The 22,171-nt window shown below is 45.0% G+C and overlaps 1 protein-coding gene and 1 long non-coding RNA gene across 3 annotated transcripts in view; one reads left to right on the top strand and one right to left on the bottom strand.

Moving 5' to 3' along the window:
• The first annotated feature begins 2,434 nt into the window (after positions 1–2,434).
• LOC137861704 (uncharacterized) lies at positions 2,435–5,588 on the top strand. The gene is made up of 3 exons (XR_011099799.1): positions 2,435–2,961; positions 4,284–4,347; positions 5,000–5,588. It is a non-coding gene; the product is annotated as an uncharacterized lncRNA (long non-coding RNA).
• Positions 5,589–5,757: 169 nt separating this feature from the next.
• WNT11 (Wnt family member 11) overlaps positions 5,758–22,171 on the bottom strand; it is a 28,760-nt gene continuing 12,346 nt past the window's right edge. For both annotated transcript variants that reach the window (XM_068692984.1, XM_068692935.1), the window contains 2 exons: positions 20,819–21,111; positions 5,758–10,777 (listed from right to left, as the gene is read on the bottom strand). In XM_068692984.1, coding sequence (XP_068549085.1) covers positions 10,603–10,777; positions 20,819–21,111 — 468 coding nt within the window. In that variant the 3' untranslated portion in view covers positions 5,758–10,602. The remainder of the gene's footprint in view (positions 10,778–20,818; positions 21,112–22,171) is intronic.

Here is a 22,171-nt window from a genome sequence, read left to right on the forward strand (position 1 = left end):
TGTGGTCCATCTGGTAGCTCCAGAACTGGGATCTAAGCCCAGCACCTTGGTCAAAGTCCAAACAGAAAGTTCAGCTGTAGCTGAGACTCCACATTTGAAGAATAATTTGGTTTTCCACTCTCAGGCACACACTTAAGAAGCCCTGGTTATAAGTGAACATAAAGGAGAACAGGAAAATGAATTGGTGTTTCATAGAGAAATGCCTTTCTTTGACACATTATGCTGATGATTTAGCATATTTCAGTGACAGTTTAGCCAGAATAGAGACAGGGAGTCAGCTCCAAGAGTTTGGGGTTATTATTGCTAAATGAATTTACCTCACTCTACTAGAAGCACTGTTACTTTGTTTTTCCTCGAAGTACAGCAAGTGTAACTGGAGTACCCTGACAGTGTGCTGTTTTGGAGCATTTCTGGGCTATTTTACACCCGGATGAAACAGGCACACAAATGCTAATTTCTAATCACTGATTATAGAGGGACTGCAGGGTGAACTGAGTCAGCAACGGGGATACCTCCCACCTTTGATGCTCTTGACACATCAATCCCCTGCCAAAGTTCACTGGAACTGGCCACTGAGATCAGGAGATATCAGAAGATATCAGTGGAGGACAGACTTACAACCACTCATGAAGACAGAAGAAGAACATCCGAAAAGGCTTAGATATTTAGAAAATCAGGGTGCAAACTGAAGTCCTCACAGCTTACCCGAACTTGCCACCTCTCCTCCAATTCTCAGTTCTGATAGACAGAATCTGGGCAAGTTTACCAGGTGCTTTAGGCCATTGCCAGTACCAAGTGTTCTCTCTTTTTCTAACCCTCTGCCAGTCATAGGTAGCCTCGTGAGAAGAGCAAGAGATGATCTCTGGGATCTAAGATGTCCCTAATCAGAGATCCATGTATTTATTGTCACTCCTTTAATCCATGTGCCCCAGGAATAGAGATGTCAGTCTTCCTGAGAAAATGAAATACCTTTCCAATGTATCCCCACCTTCTTCCTTCTTGAACATCCAACCTGTAGGCTGCATCTGTCACAGCTCCACTTGCCTCTGGAGGCCCCTTAGATCCCCGTAAAGCACTGTGGGCTCCAGCTGGGCTTGTGAGCTGTCAGTACCTCAAATAGGATACTCAGCACCTCAGCTTCCAGACTCGCCCATGATATAAGAGAGAGCTTAGACCATTATCACCCAGTTCCTGCTCTGTTCTGCAACAACAAGTCCATCTTTCCTCTGGTTTAACCACGCAGACAATGTGGGGATATAAAGGATATGAAAAAAAGATGGTGTCAAACATAACTGCATTTTTACAAAATGTTCCTGTAGCTAATATAATGCACAGTCCAATGCACTTTACAAGGTAAGCCTTCTAAAATCTGCTACCAAACACCAGAATTCGTATGTCCAGCTGGTATAAATCACTGCTGCTGATTTGCACCAGCTGAGAACCAAGTCACAATTTCTTAATTAAATAACTTCCCTCTGAGCAAAAAAACCCTGCACTTTAAAAAATTGTAACCGAACTACTTCATGTCATTGAAGAGAGAGAGAGAAAGAAAAAAAAAAGAGAGAGAATGAAAAAGAGAGAAAGAAAAAGAGAGAAAGAAAATGAAAGAGAGGGAAAGATTTTTTTTTTATATATATATAAATATGACTTTGGAGGTTCAATTCCTTTCATTGGGAAGGAATGGGGAAGTTTGGGAAGCCCAGACTAAATCACTCACAATGATAACAGGGTGATAGTGAGAGCAGTAAAACTAATTTATTGGGCTGAGTTTATCTGATTCCAGAGAAAGTGAGTACTGCTGAGTGCAGCCCTGACTGTGCTTGCATCTGACAAGACACAGTTCAGATGCAAAATTACATTAAGCAGATGTAGCCCATTAAGAAGCTGAGTCTGAAAATGTACTTTATCCTGTCATGGCAAATCCTAGTTGAAAACTTTGGTCCTTAAAAAAAAAATAAGAAAGAAAAAAATAAAAACTATAAGAAGATGTTCTATTTTGGGTTTTATTACTTTAATCTTTTTTTTGTGTGTGTCACTCCTAGTTACAGGGCAATGATAAATATAAACCCACCTCCGCTAGATTTGTAACATATCATAGCTTCATAGCTCTGTTACCTAGCCTCAGCTGAAGCATTGGAAAATCCCTGAGGAGGAAACCCAGCAGGACCAGTCTTGGATTCGGTTATAATCCAGAATTAGTCTAGTTGGAGCTCAGAAGTAAACCAGGTAAAAAACAATTCATATATTCCTACCCCACAGCAGGGTAAAAAACAGCATTGTAAAGGGTATGGAGCCAGTTTGTGCCTCCCTGGCACACATCCATCAGCAAGATGATGCCGAGTTAGCTCAGTTGTAGACATCTTCACTGCAGTCACCTGAAGTTTCATGAGATAATTCTCCAACCAGGTGCCTGTCTGTACGGGAGCACCTCATACAACGTGGGACCCAGGCAAGAAGGAAAGCTTGGAGGAGATTTTCTTGTGCCAGGAGAGGGTGGGATTGTTGTTAAAGAAAAATTATGGTGAATTCCTGGACCCATTCATTTACATCTACCCTAATTATACATTTACGTCAGTTGTAAAGTTGGGAATAAACAGCTGTTCTGGGCTGAAAAAGAATAAAAAGGCACAGAAAGATATCAGTCACTCGGACACTCAAGTCTCACTACTGAATGTAGGTGCCTGAAAGGCATTTTGAAGTGCCAGCCCCTGCGTGCAGGATTTTTGGCTTCGGAGTATTTCAATTTATTCTCTGTGATTCCCCTATTCTCCTGTGCTTCATCCAATATACACACCATTGAGAGAAGCTTTCAAAAGCATTAGCAGGATATAAGCAACAAGAAACAAGGTCAATCTCATTAGACTGACCAGGATCATTTTGAGGAGAAAAGGATGAAATTGAGAAGAGGATCAGTGTATTTCTATGCAGGGAGATCTCTCGGCTTATCTAAGTCTCCTAAAGGTAAGCCAGGGCACTTAAGCTGTTCACCAGACCACATAGAGTAATGGAAAATATTTTTCAAGGAGAAATCCTCTACCAGCAATCCAGTAAAACACAGTTACTGTATGGCATTCATTTTGTTCTTTGAAGTTTCTCTGTTTACATTTTACTATCGGGAATAGCCTCTTTAATGGCTGGGGGAAAAAAATTATGCTTTGTACCAGAGCAATTAACAATATGGGTCAAGTTCAGGGGACTGGAGTCTGACATTTGGTTGCAACCACAAAGTGGACAGGGTGCATGGATGGTTTGTTTTTCTTAGTAAACTCCAGGAGAATTAACTTCTTTGGTTATCTCGGAATTATCTGCAAGTCCCGAGACGAAAATGTTCCCTCTAATGGAGAGAAGAGGAAAAAGTGAATCTAACCAGCCACATTTAGATGTTTACAGTACTTGATATCACCTACTGTGTTTTGTTGTTTTATTTAGAAGTGTATTTAAGCAATTTATGTAAAATAACAGATGTCAGCTGCAATCATCCTGGGCACAGCAGCTATTTAGGATCATGCTCTGGTTCTAATAGTCCAGCTAGGCCTAACATCTTATTTGTTTGGTTCATAACAAAACCAAACATCAAAACAGAAGGATCTCTACGCTGAGCATCCAGATAAGGATAAATCTCATCTGACTTCCCAGGATCTGGGGGTGTTTTACTCAGAAATCTGGGTGCTGTTAGAAGAGGTGAAGAGCTTTCAAGAACCCGGGACTTTGCACTGAAGCCCTTTTTTAACTCAGAAGCCCATCTTGATGATCCTGTGGTCTGGAGGTCTGAGCTGGCCTGTGCCAGGCAGGATCAGCTTACAGATGGCTTTGCAGAGCTGATTTTGGAGTGTCACCCATCTTGTTAGTCCGTGATGGGCCCGTCAGAGCCTTTGGGACCAGTGCTATGGAGGGAAGAAAGTGTGCCTGAGTATCCACAGATGCACAGATGTAATCCAATTGCATGAATGCTGGAGCTATTTGAAATACCCTGGGGTGTCCCCTGGGCTTTCCCCTTCCAGCCTAGGTGGACAGGGGTCTTCTGTGGGGCCAAGGTCCTTCCTGCAGTCCTCTGCAGAGCCTCAAAAGGTACCAGATGCTTCCCTGCAGGCTGCCGAGGGGAGCCCTGCATTCAGCAGAGGAAGAGTTATGCGTGGAGGTCAGGGCGAGCTGGGGAGCTGTGACTGCCTTAAATCAAGCAATTCTTTGCAGCTGTCAGGTTGACGCTTTTACGTCACACCAAGGGCTGCTCCTCAAGCGTGGATATGCAGGTTTTTGGTGTTTTTTGTTTTTTGCTTTTTCAGTGCAAGGATATTTCCAGCCTGTGCTCACCCGCTGCCTGCAGCAAGGAAGGAAGCACCTGCAGAGGTGAGCAGGGAGGTGGTATTTTAATCTGTCCAAACCAGATGAGGAGAGCAGCCCTGGACAGAGCATTTGGTCTATCTGGAGTTTCGAAAAGGAAACGTTTTTCCTGCCTGACCTCGGCCCTGGTTGACACGTGCAGCACTTTGTAAAGTTAATTGCGTTTCGAACAGGTAGTGGAGTGGAAAGGAGCTGCAGGTGGTGCATGCTTGCAGAGTCTGCTCGTAGCAAAGCAGGGTTTGGGTCTTCCTTTGCATGATCAGCCTGCCAGAGCCGGGAGGAATCTGCCTTGAGCTCTGCCCACCAGTTGGTTTTCTTTGTTGGTGCAGTTGCTGCCATTAGTGATTTTTATAATCATCCATTTTATTGCAGCTCATCCTAAACAGCTTGAAAATTTAGGATAAGACAGAGGGGAAGAAAAAAACCTCCCTTTCCTATGAAATTCCACATTAATTTAGAGAAAGCAGCTGATGCTTGGGGAGGGTGAGGCGGAGCTGCCACATGCTCCCAGAGCCTCCAGATTAAGACAAAAATGGGGTTGGGAGAGTTGGCAAGAAATGGGGGAGACAAGTGGCTCTCCATCCCTCGCTGATGTCCCCACACTGTTCCCACAGCTACAAAGCTTTTCCAATGGTTTATTTTTCCCCTTCCCTTCCAGTTTTTTCTGCCTCGACTCAGACCCATGGAGATGGCATAGACCCCTACCTGATTTCACCTGCTTTTATTTTCATCTCCCACCTTTGCTCCAACCCAGCTTCATAGTCCATCACCACCAAGCAATGCCACAGCTCCGATCCCAGACCAGATGAATTTGGGGCCCTGCGTTAACCCTAGAAAATCAGAAAGAAATGTGCCTCTCCATTTCAAAAAGCCCGTGTTTGTCAGCAGTTACCACTTAGAGAGATCTGAGGTATCGATAACCGCCCTTCAGTCCTCCCAAGGTTTTCAGCACTTTGGCCCTGGTCCAGAGGAGCACTTACACACGTGTTTAGCTCGGAGAGGGTGAGCAGTCCCCATTTGGGTTGTGGCTGTGTGGTGTGGGTGGGCATATTCTCCGTGCACAGCGACCCACAGCAGATTTCTTGCACCAGGTTCATCCCCACATGCAGAGGGGATGTGGTGTTTGCAGCATTTCCCCTCCTGCCCCAGCTCCTGGTGTCGTTCGATTATGTGACACCCTCTTCTGCTTTTTTTTAATTATTTTTTTTAGGAGACATTTCCAGGCCATGTGGTTTTGGTGAAAACCTTGAAAATTTCCACTTAAAGGAGTAAAAAACCAAACCAAAACAAAAAACAACTCCACATAACACAGACATGATCTTTAAAATAACTCATTTCATATTTACAAGGCAGACAAAAGCACATTTTCACTTTTAACAAAAACAAACAAACAACAAAATAACGATCCACAATGCATACCATTGTTATTATTTTTTATTATTATTGTTGCTCTTATAATTAGGAAACAAAGCGAATGCTGCGTCCCTGAACAGGGGGTAACTTTTGTTCTAGATGAATAAACCATAGCTCTGCTGAAATATTTAATCAAACTCCATCTGACTGATGAAACTGCTCCTGAGGGGAAAACAAAGCAAAACAAAACATGTTGTGCATGTTAAAGTCATTAATCTCAGGTGGATTTCAAGTTTCCTGTTCTTTCCCCCCTCTCCCAAGTCTTGTTTTCTGCTCTGTCTCCCACGTGAGGAGGACAAAGTCTGGGTCCAGTCTGCTCTTGGGGACAAAATGATGGTGTTTCCACACAGGGAAGGCAAATTCTTTGTGGTGGGGTGAGGGAGTCAAGGATGAGGTGGTAGAGTGCATGGTAAAGAGAAGGACTGGCTAGGATTTTGGTTTGGGAGAGAAAAAATGACTCCAGACCATGCAGGATGGCTTCACTGCTTCCTGCTTGGATTCTGTTTGATTCCTGGAGTGATCCCATCAGGAATCTGTTTGCAAATGAAGTGCAGGAGAAGGAAAAGCCCAGGGCTGAGCTTTCCTCCTGCTACCCTCATCCCCTTGTACCTCCAGAGCATCCTCCCAGCACCTTCCCCAGGCTGGTACCTGGGGTGTGCACTGCATGCATGGCTCACTGGGAGGATGCTCATGGTTCTGTTTTCTAGCAGAAAGCAGCCATGGTCCCTTGAGGACTCTAATATCTCTTTCCTGACAAAGGCACAATTAATTGTATTCTGATTTGTGCCTCCTTTCCCCTCCCTCTCCCCTCACCAAGGGCTTTTGTAGCTGTACATGAAACACTCACAGGGTGCCTGCTTGAGCATGATGAAGATACTTTCCATTTTGCAGACCAAAATATAAAAAAAAAATAAAAAATTGGATGGGAGTCTTCTATAATGAATGTCATTTGCCTACCTTGGGGAGCAACCTAAATGATATAAAGCTGGAAGGGGGTGAGGATGGGGGAAATTCATCAAAAAGTATAAAGCCAGCTGGATGCGTGCAAGGTTTAAATCCTCAGATTTGGAAATAGCATTAAGTACAAGCTGTTTTATTAAACCACGGATTTTTGGAAATTCATTTTTTTTTTCCGAACGAATAAATGCTACAAAGCCACCAACATAATACTTTTCAAGATAGCTTGTCTTTTTTCCCTCAAGGGTAATATTGCAATATTTTGAAATGGTTTATGGGAAATGTTTATGGGAATATATCAGCTGAATTTTCCCAGCTAATGTAACAAAGCTGTATAGTAGGATGTGGAGCTAAGCCAAATTATGCCAGCTGCTGGGACCTAGCAGGGCATGTTAGGAGAGAGGGAACTGTAGCATCACCCTACAAAGACATTCACATTAATTAAAGCCATTTCATTCAGAAGATGAAAGACCTTTGTGTTTTGGAGTGAAGTCTTGAAGTCTACAACAGGGTTGGTATGTGAGGTGTTGCTCTGCTGTTAGGGATACATTTTCCTTGCAAAAACCTGCAAATTTGGTTTGTGGCAAATGTTCTTTCAGGCCATACATGCACAGAGAATTAATTGGCAGCTGCATTTCTGACTCTCATTGCACTGAGCATTGCAATTGCAAGCAAGAGCACTTCTCCCTTCTGGCCTCTTTCATAGAATCACAGAATGGTTTGGGTTGGAAGGGACCTCAAAGATCACCTAAGTCCAACCCCCTGCCATGGGCAGGGACATCTCCCACTACACCAGGTTGCTCAAAACCCCATCCAGGCTGGCCTTGGGCACTGCCAGGGATGGAGCACCCACAGCTTCTCTGGGTAAACCTCTCTCTGCACTTTGATGGTGATGCCAGGAGAAAAGCACCTAGAGCACCAGGAACTCGATGGTCCTAATTTGTGGGATGAAACAGGGCTGTGCAACAAAGGGTGCTGGTTAGGGTTCAGTCACTGAAGAGAAGAAAAAGGTTTCTGAAACTTGGGAGTTATGGTAAAAGGAGCGTAGCAGCATTGATTCATACATCAACAGCCTAAGACATGGGCTGGGGCCTCAGTGACTCAAAGAAGCAAAGCACAGATGAAGCCAGTTGTGAAGGATTTCGGGAGGAGCAAGAAGAGATTTTGAGCCTGGATGCACCGAACCACAATCCTCCAAGCACTGCAGCCATTTCAATTCAACATCTAGAGGTCACTTCCCACCTTGGGGTCTGAGGACGTGCAGATGCCTGGTAGGCTTACTCACATCTTCTCTCGTTCTGCAAAGATAAGATTTCGCCTGACATGGGAAAAGCAGCTGAGGAACAAGGGCCTGACATTGGAGGAGTGAAATGCAGCTGAAAACAATGTGCATACGGAGCATTTCTTCCATCTCGCTATTTTTTGCGCCAAGCCCAAAGACTCAAGACATCAGCAAGGGAGCAAGAAAAAGTCATTACAGCACAGAATTGAAATGCTCAAGTTTTCCTTCAGTCAGAACATCCCTTGGCTTCGTCAGAAACTGGAATTAAAAAAAGAAAATTCCTTAAAAGAATGAAAGCTGACTTTGTCTTTACAATATCAAACAAAGCCAAATTCTGGCTTTGGAGAGCAGTGGGACCCGTGCCACCGACCTGTCTGCATGTCAGCCTAAAGACACCCAACCGCTCATCACACCGTGCTGCGGAGACATTTCAGTCCACCAGCTTTTATGGGGTGACAATAACACAAACCACTGACAAAGTACCAAAGGCCTCTTTTTGCCTCCTCGGGGCTGGGGGAGGGAAAGGCAGGGAGGAGACCAAACCCATTACAGCAAAGCAAAGTAGCTGAGGAGAACAAAATATCTCTAATTTTGCTTGCACGCAATGCTAGAGAATGAAACATCTCTAATTTTGCTCTACAGCCCACCACGCTATTTTGTGCTAGCTCCCTGGTGCTGTCAGAGGCAAGTCAGAAGCGGTTGGCTCCTAGAGAGTGGCTGGTTGGGAAGAAAAGGAGAAGAGTGTTTCCCTCTAGGGAAGTGCCACTGTCCCCACATTTGTGTAGGAGTGAGTTGCTGGCTGCTTACATGACTTTGATTGCAGAGCAGGCTCCCCAAAAATGATCTGAAGGACCTCACAGCCTTCTCCTGGAGCAGACATCCCTCTCCAGTGTCCCTTTTCCTAACAGAGGCACAGAGGTGAATGCCCGTAGCAAAAAAAGAGAGGTGAAGCAACTGAACTTGAGCTAAAACCTCCACTGCACAGCATCTCTCTGCACTCAGGAGTGAGAAACAAGCCACCCATGAGAAGCATCAGTCATGTTTGTGACTGCACTCCCTGAGGGCACTGGGGTATTTAACCAATGAACAACAACAACAAAAAAAAGGAACAAGAACGGTGAGTCTTCCTTCCTCCAAGTGCTCCATTTCATTATCTTGACTGTATCTTGGCTAATTCTGCTCAAAATAAAGAGGCTGGGGAAACAGGGAATACAGGAACTTATCGATCGCACGCCAGCGAGTGCCTCGAGCCTTGCTCTTCTCCTGTCCTTGGGAGGGAGACCGGGGTTTGCTTTCCAAGTAGGAAACAATGTCCTTGAGTGAAACATAATAAGCTAACATTCTGCTGATGCACCAGTAACTTCAGCATTTATTTCATACTATTGTTAAGGCTTGTTTATAGTATATAGATATATTTACGTAGGAAGAAGAGTAGAGGAAAGCGCAAGATATATCTTATAAATATTTTTGTATGTCTGCATACAAAAGAAAATATGTACAGCCACCCATAGTGGTTTTCTCTGCGCCAGGGCAGGGCCATGCGAAGGACTGATGTGTTCCCACTCCTTTCTGCAGGGAATAGATGCTACCCTGCATGTCTTCGTGCCAGGACTGGACCTGCTCTGCTCTCTGTGTTTTTTGGGGCTGGGTCAATAGTTTTGCTAGGGGGAGAGAGGCAGTGGCACCTTTCCCTAAGGACTGGATGGCCCAGTGTGGCAGAACAAATGTGAGTTGCCAAAGGGCAAGACAGAAAGAGAGCAGGAGCTTTCTTCTTATTTTTTTCCACTGGATTTTTACTTCACTTTTGTACTTTATCCTAATGGACCCACTGCAACCCAAGGACCCCATTAAATCCTTCTCAGCGTGCCCTACTCTCACTGTCTCTGGCATCCCATAGTTGTTTTTATTTTCCATGGCTGAGTGTGAAGCCCCATCCAGCCCAGACAACTCAGGGACAGCTTTTCCCGTAGCAGTAACTGGGAAGTCACAGACCTGCTTAAAAGAAAGGTTAAAACGGGTTAGTCATTTCAGGGCATGGACCTGAAATCTTTCCACCTTTACCATCCTGAGTGGATGCTTCCGCGCTAAAAATTAAGTCTTTGGCAACAAATGCAGTTATTGCTGAACAGTTGTAGCGTTTTTGCTTCTGGGATGGTCCTAAGGCAGACTTGGTACCTCTGTGAGAAGGCACAAGCAGGTGTGAGCCTTGGTTATTTTCAGGCAGGTGTTGCTTTTCTTCCCCAAGGAAAAGTTTCTAATTTTGCTTCTCAAAACATTAAGGCACTTGATGGCTGGACATAATTGGCAACCACAGGAAATATTTTGGAAGAAGATACCATCCCAAATGAGTTTTTGTCTTCTCAGAGAGCATTTTATTGGTGGGGAAAAGCCTTCTGGTTTTTTTTACATTTTTAAGGGTCTCATTTTTATGTGGCATGATTGCTTTTTTTTTTTGCCTTTTTTTTTTTTTTTTTTTGCCCTCCTACCATCTGTCTTCAAGTCCGTGTCTTTACAAGATGAACGACGTCTAGTCGGGGAAATGTTTTCTCTTCTCTGAATAGTGCTGGGGTGCTGCTGGCGTCTCAGCTCCCGGGCGGAGCGAGGGGCTTTCACTTGCACACGTATCTCTCGACAGTCCTCTCGCACTTTTTACAGGTCACGTAGCAGCACCAGTGGTATTTGCAGTGGCACCGCTCCACCACTTTGTCCATGTAGGGGTTGTAGCCTCTGCCGCAGCACATCAGGTCACAGCTGTCGCTCCCGTTGGAGGTCTTGTTGCATTGCCTGGAAGAAAGGAAAGGTGGTGAGCTGTTGTAAACGCCAGCGGGGCTTTCCCAACCAAGGATGGGGCAGTGTCTGTGGTGGTGCTGGGGTCTGATGGCTCTGTGAGGTGAAGGCAGCATAGTGGAGAACCAGGGTTGCACTTGCATTTTTCTGGGCAACCTGCTTAGGGCTGAGAAGAGCTCCAGTTGGATGGGATGTGACCCAGTGAGAGGTGTTCCTGACCATGGCAGGACATTGAAATTAGATGATCCTTAATGTCCCTTCCAACCCAAACCATTCTGTGGTTCTGTTTCTATGACCATAAAGTCCCGTTTGGGCAGGAGGTTTGGGCTTAATGACCTCCAGATGTCCCTTCCAACCTAAAACACTCTGTGGTTCTGTGATCACCTGCTCCCAAAATAACATTAAATTCCACTTCTGCCCCTCAGTTCAGGCTTAAAAGGATTCAGGCTGCCTGTTGTCCGAGGTGGGCAGGAACTGGCTCCAGTTAGCCAAGAAGCAAAGGTATCGTGATACCTTCACCACACCATAAACTCATCATCCCTACCAAAGTGTATCCCCAGGCAGGCTCTGAGGCTTTCTGAAAGGAGCTGGGGTAAGATGATGCCCTAAAGAAGAAACACCGGTGTTTGTCCAGCACGACCTAACCTGAAAATCATAGGGGACGAACCCTGCAGCCAGAGAGTGTTTGCACAGGCTCCGTGCCAATGATCCCAGGCAGGGAAAGCTCCTGAGCAGACTCCTACAGCCATTATTCAGCCCTGAACCTCTCAGGGAAATTACAACCGATCCTAGCAGGGCCAGGACTCTGCATTTTTCCCTCCGAGTGTGTCCCAGCCCAGCAGAAGCAGCCGGGGAGCTGCCCCTGTCCCACCCCGAGCCCTGACCCAGGAGCAGGCAGCACAGCGGGAGCGCAGCGCAGGATGACAAGTCGCCAAATATCACACGGCCTTTCACTGCTTGTTTTGCTTCTGCTTTTAATTAAAGCCAGGCTCGTCGGGATAAGTCGGGCATTGTGTGGGGTTCCCTTGCTTCAAATGCATGCAAGCAGCTGGCTTGAGGTTTTTGGAAATAACCCACGAACTGGGGAATCTTTTTCCTTGATCACCAGCATGGAGAAGCCTCGGAAGGGACTGAAGAGCTGGATCCTCAGCCAACCTCAAAGATCAGCTATCACACTCTCCTAAAATACTCCAAGCTGGTAGATGTGAAAACACAACAAGCATTGACTTTTGGATGAAATGAACCACGCCCTGGAGATGCCATTTCTCCAGGGGCTGTAAAGATAGCCCAGGGTGAAAGTGTTCATGTTTGGTCAGATGCCTGGCTGGACACTAATGCTTTAGGGTAAAAGATCTCATTATGCACCCAACACGGTGAGCCTGTGAACTTGGTGGAGACTTGACATTGCTGCAAGAAAGGCGATTTGAAGATTGCAGGGAGATTGCTGACATTTCTCCTAAATCTCATCCTGTCTGGGTATTTTGGACAGAAACAGTTTGAGGCAAATTTGGGGCAGGGAAAGGAGAAATTCGGACTCTTGAGCTGAGCACTCCATTAATAGATGAAAACAAATCCATGAGATTTATAGGAATTCCTCATGAGGTAATGCTTTAGGAGAAGTTATGGGATTAATGAGGTGTTGGGATTTTGTTCTTGTTCTTCTCTTATTTATTTCTGACTCAGGCGGGCCTCCTGTTTGTTATTTCTGACTTGCATTCCTCCCCAGGTTCAGTTTTTAAAGGCTCCCCCCCTTCTCCCCTTCATTCGGGAGTGTGTGTAAATATTTACAAACCTTTGAAAGCCTCTACCGAAGGCAAAGTCTGCAACCACACCAAGTGTGTTTGCCTAATGCTGAACCAAAGGCGTTGTTACTGCCCTGGGGGCCGGGGCCCCTCTGCCAGGAAACCTCCGAATGACTCCTCATAAATGTATTTGTAAATGCATTAAATATTCAGAGCAAAGGTTCAAATATAGGGATGGTGACATTAGAAGAGGGGAGGGAATTTGACAACCTTACTCAGCTTTACCGGTGGCTAGAAAAGTTGCTGCGTGGAGGTTCCCCTGGTGAGGACTGGGAATCTGCAGGAGCACAGGGCTGGGTGTGCGGTGTGTCCCTGCCCCCTTGTGCAAAAAAAAATCATTAAAATGGCCAAGGAAAGGGACATGGTGCCACTCTGGCTCCAGTTCACCACCAGAGAGTCAAATTTATCCTGTTTAGAGAGCAAAGCCCTTCCACCTGTTGCCTGGGTTCAGGGAATCACCCTTTCCTTGCACCCAACTCCTGTGGTTTGAGGGGGGAAAAAATGACCTAGATGGGCTTTCCCATAGCTGTGTCCATCCCTTTCAGCCTGAAATATAGGAAAAGAACAAAATCTTACCCAAAATCTCCAAGCTTCCCTCAGTTTGGAATCAAGGAACAGTGACATTTTGGAAGGAAGAAGGAGTAAGGAGCCAAAGCAAAGCTTTTGACTCTATCCCGAACCTAAATGTGTTTCTAGAAAGCTTTTCTGACAATGCCACTAACCAGGCATATTGTTCTCTGTTTTAAATTATAGTCATGGGTGAATTATCTTGATTTTCTTTTTTCTTTTTAAACAAACTGAAACAAAGTTAGTTTCTCAGCTGTAACTAGCCATACAAAAAGCAAGTGGAGAAAGACAAAGGAGCCCGAAGACCAGAGTTTACCCACAGAAGCTGCCCCCAAGCATCTGCTTTCAGAGCCCACGGCTGCGATCTCAGCAGGCTCCCTGCTGATGGGTTAAGTTCAGTCTCATTTGTTTTGGGCCCGGTCCAGCACAATTCCAGCAACTCGGAGAAATGCCCTCCTCCCGAGTCTCGGAGAGAAAACATGAACACAGGCGATTGCATCTTAACACAACACCGTAACCTCTAGCAGCACTTGGAAGACCGGTGAAAAACGATGCTTCGGCCACAATCCCAGCCAAGGTCCTGGCTCAGGAACAGGCTTTCACGTTGCCACGGTGCTTTGTCCTTCTTCAAGCAAGAAGGGAGGAGGTCAGCCCTGCTGACTGGACAAATCCTGCTCAATCTGCTTGTCCAAAATTCCCCCTTCCAGCCCTCTTTGTGAAAACACTGCCGTGCATCACTCCCTGAGCCCCAACAGCCTCATCACAGGGGTGGTCTCTGGCATGGATGGGTAAGGACATCTTGGCACCTCTAAGAGTCTTCCCCGTCTCACATCTCTAAGCCATCTCACTGTTACCTCCAGGGGGATTTGCATTTTAAAATACCCATTTTTCTCTCTTGCAGAGGGGGGGAGGAGGTTTTCTGCTTTGTTCTGCAGTGAGCTGCAGGAGGAATTTCAGCTGGAAATCTTAAGTACAGCAGGCAGGAGCACAAAGTGAACGGCAGCTTGCTCAAGCTCTCCTTAAAACCACCCAAGCCATGTGCTAGGAGAACTCGAGTGAGATTTTCTAGTCAAAAACAAGATCAGTGAGTTCTCTACCTGCAAACCATCCACCTTCTACCATCCTGTTTAGGATTGTGTTTTCAGATCTTTTAGGGCCTTGCAAGAGTGAGATGTGGGAGCTGCTTACAAGGACCTAAGAAATGTCCTGCCTGGCCCAGCACTCTGCAATGGCTGTGGGAGATGCTATTTAGAGAAGAAAACACAAATCTGTCCACTTTCTGCAGTCTTCCCCCTCGTACTCCACCAGCATCTGGGCTGTTGCGTTAGGGATGACAGAAGAGACATTCCTGTTTGACCTCAGAGGATCCCCCTGTGGGCATGTTGGCCATGGGTTTGTCTCATCCCTTTCTGACCGCAGGGAAACCACCTGTCTCCATGAACTCCAGCAGCCACAAGTCCCAGAAGACACTACTGCTGTGTAAAGAAATACTTTCTTTTCTCTCTTTTAGATCAAGTTCCTCGTCGTCTCTCTAGTGCCCTTTGCTCCGGTAATGTCATGCTGCACAGCAGTACATAAAGGAAAGAAAAATAATTTGAGTCCCCCAGGAAGCATGTAAAACAATGGGCACTGCTAAAAATACATCAAAGTGCACAATTTCATGTATGATTTCGAGGGCAGGATCTTAACTACTTTTAAATTGCTTTTTCATCCATGAGGAATATCTGGAGACTGACACTGAACAACTGTACAAAAGAGAGTTATCAATACTTCATGTCAGCAAGGAGATGTCAAGGGAGATCCTGGAACCAGCCTGTATTTTCATTAAAGAACAGAGAGCAAGCTTACAAGCCTGTGGATAATGCCGGGGCAAAAGGAACCGAGAGCGTTTTGTGAGGGTGGATTAAAATGCAAAGCAAGCAACACACTTTGAGAAAGATCCAGATAAATGTGGGAACCTTCCCAGGAGAGTCAGAGGAGCAGTTTAGAAAGCAGAAAAGGTTGAAGGAACTGGCTTAGAGAAGTAAGAGCTGACTCCCCATCTACAAAAGATTATTGCAAAAAGGAGAGAACAAATGTTCTTTATACGCAGAGGAAAGAGGACAAGAAATGACTGGTTGGATTTGGAAAAATAAAAAATAATAATAAAAAAAATCAGGTTAAGACAAATTTAGCCCTAAGGACAGTAAAGCTCTGGAACGGGTTGTTCCAGAAGCTGTTTTTTAGAGAGTAGATAAACACCTTCAGTAACGGGCCAGGTATTCTCAGTTCAGTCTCACTGCTAAAATGATCAGGCTCTGTGGAGCCATTCCCAGCCCTAGTTTGAGGCAAAGGGACTAAATATGTTTAGGAGAGCTGGCTTTTTTTTCCCCCCCCAAATTCACTATCCACTGCAATTTTACTATGTGAAATTATATTTAACCACCAGAACGCTCATTATTTACAAATGATTTCGGGTCAAATTCAGGTCTCTCAAAGCAGGAAGGATTCAAACTTCCCTGGGGCTTTAATGAGAAAAAGCCCAAGAAAGTACAGCTGGCCCAACCACTGAAATTGGTGCCAATTACGAACATGTTACCTTGGGAAGGTGGGAATGGCAGGTGGAAGGAACAGAAAGGAGCTATTTCTCTGACTTTTCTATGGTTTAAACTTCTGGAACACTCACAGAGGATTTTTTTGTTGCTAGTTATTTGCTATTTGTTGAATCCCATGAACATCAGTTCCAAAAGTTACTAAACCATCACACAAATTATAACGAACTCGAAGTCAAAGCTCAGCATATTGTTCCTTGTGCTCTCACTGAGTGATGGAAACTTAAGGAGGACCTAAAAAAAGAAACACCAAATGATGTTGTCTACCCATAACTACCACTCATCCCCCTCTAAGTGTGGATGCTTCTGCTAAGAAATTTCATTGCCCACATAGTAACACAATGCAAAGCACTCAGGAAGATGAAAAAAAAAAGCAGAATGACTGGACACTAACAGGGTCAAAACAAAGGGCTGTCATTGAACATTGAATAACATTGGGTCCTTTCTTCATAGCATTTAAGCAGCCTGGATATCTGGACCACCAAAATGGCAAAGAGGTAGCCACCAGTCACTAACTCCTTGCAGCATGTTCAGGTAACTCCATGCATGTTCCTATCCAACAAAACAAATCAGCATGAGACACCTCGGGAAAGAGTTAAGACCAAATATTTTGTATTGCAGAAGTAAAAGAGCCAAGACATAAGCAAGGAGCTGCCACCTAAGGATGGCCACGTTCATGGCCAGAGTCAGCTAAGGAGTGGTGGCTGAGCAACCTAGCTTCAGCACGACATTGCAGCCTGATTTCTGCGGCATTAAGAGAGATCCTTCCCATCTTCAGCAAGGAGGGAGCCGCATTCGCTGGGCTCCAAGGCTGCTCTGGGAAAGATCAGTAATAAACAGCTCAGTAATCTCTGCAAGGCCTCGGGGGCTGGAGACTTTTGTATGCATGGCAGAGTTTCCCTTGCCTTGGATTCCTTATGGGACCTTAAACAGCCTTTGAAATACGACACGTTGCACCCTACTGATAAAGAAGGTTAATACTTTTGCTTCTTTTCTCACAAAAGAGGTCCCATTTTTATAATCTACTATTATTTATCTTCTGCTTGAAGCTGATAACAAATTCTTCAGGCAGGAGAAACTGAACTACCTTGTTAAAAGATGAGTTATAGGGTGTTTTCTTCCAAGAAGGCTCTGAAACAGGAATATATACAGGATATGCATTTCCCTGTGGTTGACTTGTATTGAAAGTCATACAATCCACATGCTGCTCCACAGATCAGCTTCTTTAGATTTGTCTCCAGATGATTTTTATTCGCTACAAAAGCATGATGGTGGCAAACAAACACACGGAATTTGGCTGCAATCAGTGCGGGTTGCAGCAAGCCTGTTTGCAGGAGCCTTGGACACCAGTTGCAAAACCCAGCTCCTTAATCAGATTTTGAGCACTTCAAAGAGTTGTGAGGCTTCAAATCACAGGTTTGGGTTCAGCTCCCTGGCTTTGAAATCTGGATACACCCCAACTGCTTGGAGGCATGCAGATTCCCAAACCATTTCTAATTTCAACATGGAATTAAGAGAGGCTGGGATGTCTTAGAAAACACTTCAGGCTCATTCTGAATAAGGCTTTGAAAAGAAGCGAAGGGAAGAGCCCTGAAAGGATTTTGAGTAATTGGGCTCACGTTTTCTGAGTGGATTTTCACGCGGTTGCACTATAAAGTTACTTGATTCCCTTTCCTGCCTGAGAAACGCACAATATGCCTGAGCCATGTGAGGGATAATTACAGAGATGGAAGCAACTGATTAGATTATCCCTTCCACCCACCTGCCAGTGCAGGATTGTTCCCTACAGCATACGTGGAAACCCAATATGTCCAAGGTGTTGCAACTAAGCCATCAACCCTTGTCCTGCTTCCAGCGTGCTCCTAGCAAGCACCAGACCTGGGGGAGAGGGAGAGCAGAAAGGAATTTGTCTCCGTGTGATATGAAACAACTCACATTGTGTAATGAACATGCAGGAATCTGAATGTTTTAAATCCAGTAACAGGGAAATGGGTTGTTAATCGTAGAATCATAAAATCACGGAATCAGGGAGTGGTTTGGGTTGGAAGGGACTTTAAAGCCCATCTTATTCCAACTCCCCTGCCATGGTTAGGGATATCTCCCCCCAACCCAGGCTGCCCCAAGTCCCAACCAGCCTGGCTTTGGGCACTGCCAGGGCTGGGGCACCCCCAGCTCCTCTGAGCAGCCTGGACCAGGGCCTCAGCACCCTCAGAGGGAAGAATTTCCTCCTAACATCTAATCTAAATCCACCCTCTTTTAGTTTAAAGCCATTACACCTTGTCCTATCACTACAGTCTCTGAAAATGTGTCCCTCTCCAATGGGAACCTCTGCCCAGGCTGAGGTCTCCTGGAGCACAGTGAGACAGCTCTGCACCATGGCACCCTACAAGGAATCCCCACACCCGTGCTCATGACCAAAAGGAGGTCAAAGAGGGAACAGGCAGGTGGTGGAAGAATAGAAGAGAAGAGAGAAAACAAACTGAGGGAGCACCACTAAAATCCCTTTTTGATTATGTTTGCTGTAGAAGACCTTAAAAATTAGCCCAGTAGGAAACAGCAGGATTTCCCCCCAAAAAATTTTGATGTGCACAAGGATAAAATCTTAAGACGCCTCCGGGACTTGGCTTATAAAATAAAAAACATCTTTGGGCTATTTCCATGTGAGTGTTTTACATCTTTTAGGGTAAGCATAAGCCATGCTTTTTTTTTTTTTTTTTTCCTGCCCTCTCCCACAGCAGTCTGTTTGTGTTCTTGCTCCTTGTCCCTGTCATTAGCCACTATCTACAGCTGGAACAGAGCCACTGCGTTTAAAATACATCAAATGCCCTCTCCATGAGAGAAAAAAATGTAGAAGGAAAAAAGGCTTCTATGGGAAAAGGAGGAAGAAGAATAAACCCGACACATTGTGGAGGTTTTATACTTCTTTCCTCTAATTTCTAATTGTGGAGGTTTTTTACTTCTTTCCTCTAAAACAAAGGGCTGCTGTGGCTTGTGTTACACTTGCCAATTTTGAGACACCAGGCATCTTCTCAACCGCACTGAAAATGCGTGTAACTACACATGACCTTATAGCTTGGCCTGAAAGAGACCTACAGCTCAACACAGGTCTATCTCGCCCTCCTCCCCTGCTTCATCATCATCTTGCACATCCAAGAGTAAGGAGTATTTCTTGACAGGTTCCTTCTGAACGTCATCCCCTCCTGCCTTAATATCTCACTCCTCTAAATCCTCACTCAATCTCACTTCCCCTGGACCCTTGCCTGGAAGGCTCACAATCACTGCTGTCGCCCAGCTCAGGATAAACAGATGCCTGCAATACACATTTTCCTATCCCCAATAAAAAAAAATAAAAAAAAAAATAAAAAAACCACATTCAAGATCTTGACATATTTTTCATCACTAGTTGGGATAAAAAGGCAAAATCTGCTGTAAAACGAAATTAGATGAATAGGAAGTAACGCCTCGCTCCCCTCTAAAAGGATTTCAGCTCATGGAAAATGTTTCATTTGGCAGATCTCTAATGAATTCAGTTTGTTTTTGACACAACCTGTTGATTTCACGTGATTCCTATAAAACCAATTTCCAAATAACCTCCCCAATTTTTTTCGTTGCGAAACAGCATGTCCCAACAAAGAGGCCTTTTTCAAGACACGAATTTGTCAAAACCCATGCAAATCCACAAAAACACCACTTCCACTTATATGACATTTTCCTTCAGAAAACAATCTCGGCACATGCAGTGCCCTACAGTCTTCAGTGACTCATAAACATCTTCACTGCTAATTACTGCTCCACCACTGGACTGGGAATGAACGAGCTATTGTACGGCAGTCCAGCCATTGCCTGCAGTCCTGGTGAAGGGTACAAAGCTCTGACTGTCACCAAACATCAGAGGAGAAAAAGGACACACTTCCCATAAGCTGCCTCACTCAACTGTCGCCTTCACCAGGCCGGCTTCACCAGATAAGTGTTAATTTATTGTCTATAGAATTGTGGTTCCAGATTAAATTTGGCCATTGCCAAAGGGTATCGTCTAAAAACCATTCACCAAACATTGCTTGAAAGAAAAGTATCCCAAAAGGATGTCTCTTTTGTGCATTTAGATGATTTATTTCACTTCTGTGACAGTAAAAATCTTCTCTCCACTTAATTTCTCAATACACGATGGAAAGACCACTGTGTCCAATAAGAATTAAAATAAAGACACCCAAAAAAAGACGAGGTGGATGCACCTTGTGACTGCCTGAGACTGCACCACAAAGCATCACAAAGAATGAAGAATTAAAGGAACTATCTGAAGGAAGCCAAGTAAGCAAATAACAACATTAAGCCATCTTGAAATCCAGCTGTTGCATGCACTTAACAAAAATCCTGAAAATTCTGCAGAATGCTGGAAACACAACTATTTGTCCAACAGTGGAACTGATTTGTCAAAGAGGGAATTAAACAGATGATGGGAAGACACAAGCACGTCTGCGTCCTGTGGAAGGGACAGCATGGTACCCACTGGAGGTTTGGGTGTGATGGCCTTAAATCACCAATGTTAATGAGATGAAGATATACCTATGCATAAACACGAGACAAAAATACCAGGATTTTTAAAAGGCAGCGGCAGAAAAATCCTAAATATTAATCTTTGTAGGTGGCAGGGCCTTTTTAAGGCTGCCTGGAAGCACTGGTCCGAATTGGGTTAACACATGCCTGCTTAGGGGAACCTTCAAGTAGAGTAACACCTCATCACACAAGCAAGGGTTGCAAGAGGGACTCAATAAAGTAAAAATAAGCTGCTAGATCATTGCACCTGCTGAGGTGAGCTGCACAAATGGCTTTCTGAGAGGATTTCAAAAGGTATCCCGTACCTGCCAGTATAATGGAAAAGGTGTCTACAGCCCTGTCTTGGCTGCAACACCACAAAAAGCCTTGAGCATCTGTGGACCATACTGTTCATTCACATGTTCTGTACCTGCACGCACGTGCAACCTCCCCAGTTATTTACCTCTTATTCATACACGGTCCCCTCTGCCCCTTCCTTCTTTGGGGTGCAGAGTGCAGTCAGCACCCGCTGCGGAAACCCTCACCTGTCCTGGGTCCCGTGCGACCCCACTTTCTCGTTCTTCATGCAGAAATCAGGCGAGCTCTGTAGGTAAATCAGCTCTGTCTCTTTCACCGGCCTGATATCAATATCCTTTGGCACAAGGTATTTGCGTGTGCCCATGGGCCGGTGAACGACCTTGGTGGCCGATAAATACTTGTTTTTGAGGTCCAGTGCGATGTCTCGCAGCTCTTGAAGGCCTTTCCAACAGGTCTTGATAGAGCATGACCCAGAAACTCCATGGCACTTACATTTCATTTCAAGAGAGGCTTTTAAGACCTGCAAAAAAGGAAGGAAGGAGTTAGGAAATGCTCTTAAGTCTAAACATCTCACAACCTTGCTAATGAAGATTCTTTCTTAATGGAGACTGGTATAAAAAAGGACTGCTGCTCTGATTTCTGCACATGCTAGGGCAGCTACTGTGCAGGGGGAATGAAATCCCACAGCTCCGTGGTGATCTCTGGCAGCTCAGGACTGCTTTCACCGGGTGCTTTTCACACCTTAGCAGCCAGCAGACCAAAGAGTACTTTGCATTTTGATGAGATATCTACATGAGGCTGCATTTACACCCTCTAAAATTCTTACGGAGCTGAAACTCAAAGCAATCCATAAATAGATATATAACATGCATTTTTGCCTCCTGCAGATTTAAGCATTAGGTAACAGATGTCAAGGCTTTGATGAATTCAAAATGCCCTCACCCTGCCTTTCTGCTGGCCATGGGGCCAGAAAAGCCTTTTACTTTGGTACATCTCTAATTTTATGACTGTAGGAAATGGCAGGGAATGCTGCCAGGAAAGGGTGAATCCACCAGCCATGACAACACCGTCCCAAATGAAAATTTGCCCATTGCAATTAAAACGAAAACACAAGACATTGTAATAATAATAATAATAATAATAATAATAATAATAATAATAATAATAATAATAATAATAAACAGACACAGAGGGAATGCAGGAAATGGTAGAGAAAAATACCCAGAGGAGGCAGGGTTGTGCTCTGCAAAGGTAAATTCACATGGTAGCTACAGAGTAAGCTGCCAATGAGCTCAGCATGCTCCAAATTTTATCTGCTTCAGCACCTGAGAGCAAACAGCCCTGGAAGGATCAAGCTGTGTGGCAGGACCAGAGCTGGGAATTGCTGAAGCCTCAGAGATGGGTGCAGGGCTCACCTTAAAGTCCCCCACCCCAATTTCTCCAGCTGCTCGGAGGGCAGCTGTGGGGATTTGCTCCCTGGTGCACGCCAAGCACCAGGCATGGTAAGCGTTATCCCTGCGTTGGCACACCCACAGGATGCAAGCTGTTAAAAGCAGCTTCTGCCAGATATGGGAGTAATC

The sequence above is a fragment of the Anas acuta genome, chromosome 1, assembly GCF_963932015.1.
Source record: "Anas acuta chromosome 1, bAnaAcu1.1, whole genome shotgun sequence".
Lineage (NCBI taxonomy): Eukaryota > Metazoa > Chordata > Aves > Anseriformes > Anatidae > Anas > Anas acuta.